The sequence below is a fragment of the Pan troglodytes genome, chromosome 12, assembly GCF_028858775.2.
Source record: "Pan troglodytes isolate AG18354 chromosome 12, NHGRI_mPanTro3-v2.0_pri, whole genome shotgun sequence".
NCBI classification, from domain to species: domain Eukaryota; kingdom Metazoa; phylum Chordata; class Mammalia; order Primates; family Hominidae; genus Pan; species Pan troglodytes.
Genome location: NC_072410.2, coordinates 27,765,907 through 27,776,368, shown reverse-complemented (window position 1 = coordinate 27,776,368; position 10,462 = coordinate 27,765,907). Strand labels below are relative to the sequence as shown.

Below are 10,462 nucleotides of genomic sequence, written 5' to 3'. Positions count from 1 at the left end.
GAAAGAGAGAAAGGGAGGGAGCGAGGAGGCAGAGGGGTGGAGCGATAGATGCCGGCAGGGAGGAAGGGGTGGGCAGGGGGAGGGCGAGAAGCCGCCGTTGACAATTACGTCTGGGTCCAAGCAAACATGAGGCAGCTGCCAGCCGGCCTGGGCAGTCTTGTCTGCCTCGGCTGTGAAGTGGGGAGGCTGGCAACAGTTTTCTTCAGCGCCCAGGATGCAGCCGGCTAAGGTAGGTGCTGGGGGAATGGGGTCTTGCTCTGGAGGGGGGTAGGGGGGAGGAATGGAGGCTTCTGGGGGTTGCTCTGGACCAGGAAGCCTTTTTCTTTGACCCTTGTCCCCTCTTGTTCCACTTTCCTTTGGGGAAAGTGAGCGTTGGGGCGTCCTGGCTGGCGCTGGGGTGTCCTGGCTGGTGTTGGAGTGTCCTGGCTGGTGTTGGGGTGTCCTGGCTGGTGTCGGGGTGTCCTGGCTGGGAGGCTGAACTCCTAGGGCTCCCTTTGGATGGGAGAGGTTTTAAGTGTTTGCGGAAGAAAAGCTGGACAGAGGAGGAGCTTGGGGTCAGCCCACGACTCATCCTGCTCAGTTAGGTCCCTGGGTCAGGTGCCAGCGTGGCTGACACTGAGCCCGGGCCCCACAGCCTTCAGGGTTGGGGGAGGGGTGAGCCTGGGAGGGAGTCACTTGTGCTTGGAGGTTGGTCAATGAACGCATCTTCTAATCAAGCAATCAAGTAACGAATGAGTGCCCACTTCCTCTGAAAGGGCTAGGAGCCCTAACAAGAGCACTTCCCACACATTCCCTTTCAGTAGGGCTGTGGGGAGGTCAGAGAGAGAACGCAAGGAAAACGCCTGGCACAGAGTTTGAGAAACAGTGGTGGGGAACAGGGAAAGGTGAAGAATTAAAGGAGGAATGAGGGAAGGAGAAATAAGCTGGCCCTCCAGCCTCTAGCTGACTCTCAAAAGGTCTGGCCTGATGCCCTGTGAGCTGCTCACACATTCAGGATAGTTCAGGACTAGGTCTGGCTGCTCATAACAGAACGCCCCAAATAACAGTGGATGGAACAAGGTTAGCGGGGTTTCTCTCTCATGCAGAAGTCCAGAGGGGCAGTGGAGGGCTGGCTTGGAGGCCGCCTGATCAGCAGCATTTCAGGCCTGCTCCGTATCACCCCTGAGGTTACCTTAAGGTGCAACATAGCTGCTGGAGCTCCAGCCAGCACACATGGGCTCATACTGACATATGAGCAGGAAGGAGAAAGAAAGAAGGGCAAAAGGACCCAGAGACAGTCAGGGTCTTGAATGTAGGAAAGAAGGGATATGGGGTTGGCACCTCAGCGTCTCTGCCCTAAACAGATGGCTTCCTGCCTCTTTCACCTGTGAGGACAAGCATCCAAGCATGGGCGGGTGGCTGGCTTGGACCACACTGTCCCCAAACCCCAGGCCTCCCTTGTGCTATCTGCTCCATCTTCCAGGGTGCCAAGAGGATCAGCTGAGGTGATGGCATGAAGCCCTTTGAGCATGGCAACACTACACATGGAAAATGTGCCTTCTGTCCTGTCACCTCAAGTCTCCCCAGCAACCACCATGCAGGCAGGGCAGAGTGGAGAAACGTAGCGCCTTGTCCCAGGCTCACACACTACGGCATCAGGGTGCACAGTGCAACCATGCCCATAGGCAGAGACACATTGAGCGACCCTGCATGACTACAGAGATGGGAATTTCCAGAGTCAGGCTGCACACAGATGTGCACACAGCCAGCTCTGACCTCCAGCAGAAGACAGTCCTCCCATCCTTTGCCTTTCCTCTGCGGGCCTTAACTGCCAAAGGTCACTCTGGGAGCTTGGCCACTCCTGCCCCTGCCAGACTGGCAGAGTGGGTGGCCTGAGTCCTGCACTTACATCTGGTTCTTCCCTTGGCCATTGTGACCCCACACTGTGCTCCACCCTCCCACAACCAGCTCCTGGGCCCCAGTGGGTCTCACTGTCCTTATGTCTGCTAGTGGCCTTCCTGTGGCTGGCCTGGCCAGGGAGGGGAGTGGGACCCACACCTTCTGGTGCTGGGCCCAGCAGAGACAGTGGTCCTAGGAGAAGCCACCACTAGGTTTCTCATCAAGATCAATGGGAGATTGTGAAAAATAACCTTCCTCTCTTGTGGCAGCAGGGACTGTAGTCAGAGCTCAGGCTGGGAGGTGTTCTGACTCCTCAGGATCACGGTCAGTGGCTGTCCCCCAGTAATGCCCCATGACTGCCCGGCTCCCCAGCCTTCTCCCCACACTCCCCAGCCATTCATGAATTCTCACCTCACTCCTGGGGGGAGGTGGGGAGGCACTGCCTTTCCCATTCTAGACACTGAGGCTCAGAAAACTGGAACAGCTCCAGGACTCCATGAGCTTGATCCCATGAGCTCTTAGGAGAAAGGAGCAAAAGACCCGCAGTTTCTGCGACAGGCGCTGCTGTCGTGGTGTTGAGGCTGTGGTGTCTTCACAGCCCAGCCCGTGCACTGGGAACCCCTTCTGCCTGGCTTCCAGCCTTGTTGCAGGGCACTGTGCGAGATGGGCCCTAATTTGCTCCCACATTTCAAAAGACCCCAGGCTGCACTGGGAAGAAAGGGGCTCTGCCTCAGCCCTCCAGGTAGAGCCCAGGAGAAGGGCAGGGCTGAGAGCCAGAAGCCTGAGGGTACCAACGCCCATCTAGGACATTGTCTCCCGCATTATCACCCTGGACCCTCACGCAGCCCACAAGGCAGCTGTTGGTATCATCCCCACTTCACAGATGGGGAAACAGAGGCCTGCCCCAGACTGCAGGCTACAAGAGTTGTGGCTGAGATTTGAACCCTGCTCTGTCTTACTCCAGAGCGCAGCAAGTCCCTAGGGCTTGAGGGTTGTGGAAGAAGACGCAGGAGGAGAAGGGCATGCCTTTAACCAGATGGCAGAGGAGGGGCCCATCCCAGCCATGGGCCTGGTTCCCTGGGCCGGTGGTCTGTTGTGCCCTCTGAGCCCTCTAGTGAGTGCACACAAGCCAGACTCCAGCTGGCCGCATCCCCTGCGTTAGCCACGTGACCTGGAGCTAGCTGCCTCCTGTTTTTGGACTGTGGATCCAGAGCTAGGAAGGAAAGGACCCCAACATTTTAAATTCAGGCTGCCTTGTCTTATCAAGACCTTCTGTGTGAGGCAGAGAACTGCTTTACTGACTTAGCAGAGGGGGCTTAGAGCCCCCTTGCCCTCCCCAGCCCACCCCTGGGCATCCCAGTGACTTCCAGGAGCAGCCAATGTGGCTTCTGCAGGGAAGAAAGCACTCTCAGTTTCCAAGGTGAAGCAGAAGAGGGGAGAGAAGTTAGCACGTCTTTCTGACCTAGTGCCCAGACCTGGGGCAGGCAGGAGCCTGAGAGTGGGGGAGGGCACAGCATGGGGCGACTCCCGTGCTGCTTCCTGCCCAGGGCTCCCAGCCTCAGCTGACTGATGTTGCCTTTGAGCAGGTGCGTCTGTCATCTGAGATCAGCCCATGCCTTAGAAGGCCACAGAGCAGCCCTGTGGCAGGGAAAGAAGCAAGGGGACCTGCAGAGTTGGAGAGGGAGCAGCTGAGCTGAGACGGGAGGGCAGCGTGGGGGTGGCGTGTCCCACACTAGAGTCGGCCCAGCCTCCCCCTCTGACCTGCCACCTCAGCTCTCTGCCCAGCATGCCCTCTCCATCAGCCTGGCCATGCCTGGGCCAGGCTCAGCCAGGAAAAGCAGCTGCTGGTCTTTTCTGGCCTCACCTCCCAGCCTGCCCAACGCCCCCAGCCTTCCCCAGCCTTCATCACATGGACAGTGGGCAGATGCCAGGGTAGGCAAGGGACAAGTCCCCTGCATCCCAGTCCTCTGCTGCTGGTGCCACATGCCCCTGTGCCCAGCTCTGTCATGGGATCCTCTCTCAAGATGGGCACTCTGGACAGTGCTCCAGAGAACCAAACTGTAGCCCCACCTCTGCCCCACTGACTCAGGGCCTCAGTCTTCCCATCTGGGTCTGAGAGATGCTCACAGCATCTGCCAGGCCTTGTGATGAGCAGTGCAGGGCTAGGAGGCACGGGCCTGGCTGACTCAAGTCAGGGCCACTGCCAGCAGTGCTGCACATGTGCACACAAATGTCCATGGGTCTTGCACAGAGCCCGGATCCTCACTGTGCGGGACTGAAGGACCCCGGGCAGGAGACAGGCATGGCCAAGAGGCATCATGGCTGTGCCTTGTTGGCTGTGAGCCCTGACTGCACCTGCAGACCTGGGCTCAGTCCAGGCCCTGTCACACACTGGCTGTGTGTCCTCTGACAGTTTACTTAGCTCATCTGTGCCACTGTCTCCTCATTTTCCGGGGGGAAGTATGAATATCACAGAACCCCCAGATAAATGTGATCCTATACCAACCAGCTTGGCCTGGCCCCTGCCACAGAGTGAGGTCTCCACACATGAAGGGAATACCTATGCCATCTCTTCTGACTGTTGAGGAGAGCCTGGGAAGGCCACCAAGCAGCAATTTGGCCATGGACAACTCAAGTTCACCCCTGGGTTAACGTGACACCCTCACTGCCAGGCAGCATGGGGAGCTTTGTCCTTGTCAAGGTGGCAGCCATCAGAGCAGGGGTGGACAGCCCAGCTCTCCTGCTCCGGTGCTGCGAGAGGGCTGGGGCCCAAGGCTGTGTGTGTGTGTGTGTGTGTGTGTGTGCTCATAGGTGTGTTCACAGGCATGTGTACGTGTGTGTGTATGTGCATATGTGCACGCATGCATCTTCAGGGACTCATGACAACCTCGGCTCCCCCGACAAGGCGAGCTGCCTTGCCTATGTCTGTCTGTGCCCAGGGGTGGGTGGAGAATCCAGGCTCCCCAAAGCTTCCCCATTCCATACCCCGGGGCCTGCACGACACAACGCCTACCACTGCTTCCTGCCATCTGTCCCGAGTGATGGAAATAGAGCCAGTGACAGCAAGCAGTGCTGGGTGGGCCAGTCTGCACCACAGCAGCCGTGGACAGGGTGGGGGGTGGGGAGCCCCACATCTGAGCAGCCTGGATGTCTCATGCTGGCCCTGGCCTCAGTGAAGCCCTTCCGGAAAGGAAGGGGGTGAGAATCGGGGGACCCCCTTCGCCTTTCAGGCAAGGCCAAGAATTTTCTATCTGGAGGGACAGACACTCTAAACAAATTCCCCAAGCTGCATTTTCAGATCTATTGAGGAGCTTTATAAGAACAGAGTAGCCCAGCCCTCTCTGCATCAAACAATCCAGCTCCTGGGCAGGCAGATGGTGGGAGCCTCCCCACGTGATTCTGGCATGTGGCAGCTGAGAGCGGCACATTGGGCCTCCCTGCCAGTCATGCTAGGCTGTGGGTTTGGACAGCCAGACCCTCCCTGGGATCAGAAGGGCGAGGAACACTGACTCTCCCCCACTGGGGGCTTTGTCACCTTGCCTTCCCCTTAACCCTGTGAGGGCACATTGTCACCCCCATTTTGCAGATGAGGAAACTGAGGCTCGGAGCTGTCAGGTTCTCTGTCAGGGTCACCGAGCTGGGAAGCGAGGGTGCGGGATTCATGTAACTGGTTGGCCACAGACCCCTCCCACTGTCCTCGGCTGCTGGAAATCACATCCGCCTGCCTTCGATCTCCTGCCCTGCCCCCAACTAGCCGTGCCCTCTGAGCCCACACCCAGGGGCCCTGGTGGCACATACGAAGCCACTCACTTCTGTTTTGCATCTGTTAAGTCTGTAGACATCTGGGAGGAGTCAGCGATGCATCTTGCCCATGCATGTACTCCTAGAACGCCACCTCTGGGGAACGGAGCCTGGATACTTTAACGCAGGTTTTCCAGGACCCCCACTTCTCACAGGCCGTCATGTGCCCCCCAGTCACCTCTGCCACATCTGCTCTGGACGGCTCTCTGGGAGTTTCTCTGGAGCACAGTTGATGAGAACCATGGAGACTGAACTAGCGGCTCGAGGGTTTCACCTTGGCACACTCCTGACAGTCTGACTCCATCTTCTCAGCCAGATGGGCCTCCTCAAGACGAAGCTGTGCCATGCTGGGCATGGGGCAAGGAGTGGGACGCTGCTCCGTGGGCCACCTGGCCTCTCAGGGGACCTACAGGGTAGGGAGCCATGAGGCAAAATGTCCGGTCCGGGTCCTGGAGGTTTGTTCCAAGTGCTCAGCCTCTGTCTGTGGTGTGGAAACTCTCGGGATGATGGTGTGGTGTTTGCGGCAGAGACTGGACTGTGTTCAGGGGGAGAGGAAGGCATGGGGGACAGCCCTGCCTCCTACATCCCCACAGTGACAGTTTTCTCAGGCACTGGGAAGTCGCCGCCCCTCCCTCACTGGCCACATCTAGCGTGGGTCCTGAGTACCTGTCTCCATAATATCCCCAGCACCCAGCCATGACCTCCGCCTGGCTTAGCCTTCCCCCGCTCTCCTGGGCCTGGGCACCCCTCGCCTCCCGCAGATGGCCGCCTGCCTCATCGAACCCCCAATCTGATCTGCACATTCCACCAGGCCACCCTTCTGAGGCAGCTGCGACTCCAGCTGGACTTGAGTGGCAGAGAGCAGCTGGGGCGGAAGTGCCCTGCCAGGAGGATGCTGCCCCAAGCCTGCTGGCTGGCAGGTCTGAGAACCATCCAGATCAGTCCTGTCCAACAGAGACATGATGCAAGCCACAGATGTTACTTAAAATGTGCCAGTAGGCACAGTAAAGAAGGAAAAAATAGTTAAATTATTTTAACCATATGTTTTATTAAACCCAGTGTAAATGATTATCATTTCAACCTGCAATTGATATAAAGCATTTTTAATGAGCTATTTGATAGTCTAGTAAGTAAACGTTTGGAACCCAGTGTGTGTTTACACGAGGGCACGTCTCAGTGTGGACCAGCCACATGTCAGTCTCAGCAGCCTGGCGAGAGGCCGCCGTCACTCAGACTTGAGGGGTCGCCTGGCTGAGTCGAGCAGGCCCCCAGCCTCAGCCACAGAGAGAAACATACACTTCTTGCCTTTACCATTTTGCTGTATCTGTTGTGACCTGTGCTATTGTTTCTTATTATTTTTCTTTAAATTAACTCATGCATTGAATTTTAGTGAATTCATTTAAAAGGGAATCTTTAAATCAGTACTGTAAGTGGGAAGCCGGGAGCAGAAGTGGAAGGTAACCACCACATTGCCATGAAATAAGGCAGCAGCGATAAACTCCCACCCATGGTCTGTGGCCTGTTGAGGCTCTGAGCTGAGGCCATGCCCTCCCTTTGTAAAGAGAATGGCAGTGGGGAGCTGGAGAGTGTGCTGGCCCCGAGTCTAAGTCATCTCCTGCACCTCGTAGATGCAGCTCCCCACTGCCAGAGACCTCAGGCCAAAGCCCCCAGGACGCAGCTGACTCAGAACAGGTTGGGTTTACCCCTGTTGAATAACAGGAGAACGCATACCCCAGGGACCCTGGCAAGCTGCATGAGAGCGGGTGAGCTAGAATCCATTACCGGATTTGGGGCTCAGTTGGGTGCTTTGGGTAATTTTGAGGTTCTAAGGAACCTCAAAAAGTTGGTGTGACCATTAAATATGATAACCCCTCCAAACAACTAACTCAGCACCAGCACACAGCAGGGGCATCACCCACGCCATCCTTTTCCATCCCTCCCTGGCTCCCCACAGGCCAGGAGGACTTAGAAGGAAGTTGAGGCCTGGTCCTGGCCTGCCTGGCTGGGCAGGAGCTACAGATCTCGGCCACCAGGTGACTGGCAGAGAATGGCCTGCCTGGCTCACCAGCAGCCTCTATCCTTCAGGGAAACTTGTGACCTTTGAGAAGGCTGCAGGTCCCCTGGGCCAGCCTAGGGCTGTTTCTGGGACACAGCCCTAAATGCCCACACTGCCAAGTATGCCACCAGGGACTCTGCCTGAACCCAGGGCCCAGATCTTCTGGCTTCACTGGTCTCTGCCACTCAACCCTGGCCATCCTCTAAAGCTGGTAGACAATGACAGTTCTGTCACCCATTAAAATGAGGCCGGCATCGAGCAGGAGTGGGAGGAGAGAGTCCCAGGTGAATTGTGAAGAGCACAGGGGACTTTTGATCATTCGTGAATATTTATTCAGAGCCTTGTGCATGCTTGCGTTTTTAACACCCTCTTTTTGGGTGCATGAGAGTATTTTTTGATGGAAATCTTTATTGAGCTCGTTGTAGATTCACATGCAGTTGTAGGAGCTCACACAGAGGGCCCATGTACACTTTACCCGGTTTCCCCAATGACAGCATATTGCAAAACTACAACACAATAGCACAACTGGAGTGCCTGCAATGATGCAACCCACCAGTCCTAGTCCGATTTCCAGTTCACACGCATTCATTTCCGTGTGCATTTTTTGCTACAATTTTTATCACGTGTAGGTTCAGGCACTCAACAGCACCATCAAGATGCAAAACAGCTCTGTCCCCTCAAGGCCCCTCCTGCCGCCCTGTGAGAGCCACACCCCTCTCCCTCCTGCCTGCCTCCCCCCATCCTTAACCCCTGGCCCTCTAATCTGTTCTCCATTTCTAAAACTTTGTCATTTTACAATGTTATATAAATAGAATCACACAGAATGTGACCTTTTGGGTTGGCTTTTTCATTCAGCGTAATTCTCTGGAGGTTCACGCAGGTGTGGTGTGTGCCAACAGTTTGTTTGTTTTACTTGTTCAGAATTCCGTGGTATGGATGCACTGGAGTTTGTTTAATCATTCACCCATTGAAGGGCATTGGGTTGCTTCCAGTTTGGGGCCATTCCAAGTAAAGCTGCCATGAACATTTGTGTACAGGTTTTCACTTGAAGATAACTTTTCGTTTCTCCAGGATAAACGGCCAAAAATACCGTGGTTGGGCTCTGTGGTAGCGCATGTCTGGTTTTTATAGGAAGCTGCCAAACTGTTCTCCAGAGTGGCTAAGGCGTTTTCCCTTTCCACCGACAATGGAGGGGTGATTCCGTTTCTCCACATCCTCACCAGCGTTCAGTTGTCATTATCTTTGGCTCTAGCTGTTCGGACAGGCACGTGGTGGTGTCTCCCAGCGGTCCTCCTCTGCGTTGCCAGAATGGCTAATGACGGCGAACATCTCTTCCCGCCGCCTTTGCCATCCACGCATCCTCTCTGGTGAAATGTCTGTGCATGTCTTTCACACTTTCTAACCTGATGGTTTGCTCTTTTACTGTTGAGTTTTGGGAGTGAGGATCTCTTGGGTGCCAGGCTGTGTCACGAGGAAAAGCAGGTCACATGAGGATCAGGTTCCACTCTCGCAGAGCTGATGCGCTAAAGGGGAGAGACAGAAAACACAATAATAGGATCAGTTCACAAGGGCTGGGTGCTGTGAAGAAGTGCTGAGATGGAGGTGCATGGGGGAGGGTGGCCTAGGTAGTCAGGCAGGGGCTCTTCCAGGACCTGAGCCCTGAGTGAGGCCTTAAACGCCCGGGGCAGAAGCGTCCAGTGCCAGGAGCAGCAGGTGCCAAGGCGGTCGTGTGGGAGCAGACTTGGAGGGGCACGGTGGGGCTGTCAGGGCCTGGCAGGGAGGCACTGGGGCTCCCGGCAGGGTTGGGGCATCTAATTCATGTTCCATCTCATCACTGCCCCAGCTCCTCTCCCAGCACCAAGGCACTGTGGGGTGAGGGGCCATGGGGCCGCCTCTCAGGACGCCCTCCCTTCCATGCTGTGAGCCTCCCAAGCCAGCAGGAGGGTGCCTGGGCTGCTATTTAACATTCCCTGACAGCTCAGTCAGACCCTCTTCCAGACACACAAGGGTCAAATACTCATGAGGATGACCTCCTCCCGCCTCCCCAACAGCCTGAGGGTCCAGGCCGCAGCCTGATGAGTCCCAGCTTCCCAGGCTCGGCTGCTGGGGTCTCCCTGCCCTCCTCTCCCTGGCCCTCCCCTCCCTTCTCTTCTCAGAACCCACCCCCTGCCTCACAAAGAGGGGTGCCCATCATGGGCCTGCCTTGTGGGGCTCACAGGTGGGATTCTGGCCCCTCAGCCAGATGGAGGAGCCTGGCCCGGCACCCCCACCACCACTCCACCCAGGCTCTCTCCACAGGGAGAAAAGACACACTGGGGCCCCCTAGCCCAGGAAGGCATCACAGCACTCCTCAACAGATACTTTTGGAAGGCTGCTGATGTGCCTGAGGGGCTTCAGAACACACCCAGCTCCAGAGACCGCCCCAGGGACCCAGGCCGAGAAACAGCCTCAGCAGCAAAGCCCGTGGTCAAGCCCATGTGAACTTTGGAATCAGAAGACTATACGTGTAGTGTGGCCCTGGCATGTCCCAAAACTTCTCAGGGAATTAGTTTCCTCATCTGCAAAATGGGGATCGTGTTACCGATTGCAGGGGGTTGTCGTGACGAGATTACTTTCAGCTCAGCATAGACATCCACTTGGGAGGTGCTCAGCCTGCCCTTTGGGCTCACCCAGCCTTCCCGGGAGGACTGAGCCCTGTGAGCTAGAACCCAGGACACCCATGGGATC

General features: G+C 56.4%; 1 protein-coding gene across 2 annotated transcripts in view; it reads left to right on the top strand.

Moving 5' to 3' along the window:
- The first annotated feature begins 146 nt into the window (after nt 1–146).
- The window catches only part of KCNIP3 (potassium voltage-gated channel interacting protein 3), a 90,778-nt gene continuing 80,462 nt past the window's right edge, over nt 147–10,462 (top strand). For both annotated transcript variants that reach the window (XM_016948934.3, XM_016948932.3), the window contains exon 1: nt 147–229. In XM_016948934.3, coding sequence (XP_016804423.1) covers nt 215–229 — 15 coding nt within the window. In that variant the 5' untranslated portion in view covers nt 147–214. The remainder of the gene's footprint in view (nt 230–10,462) is intronic.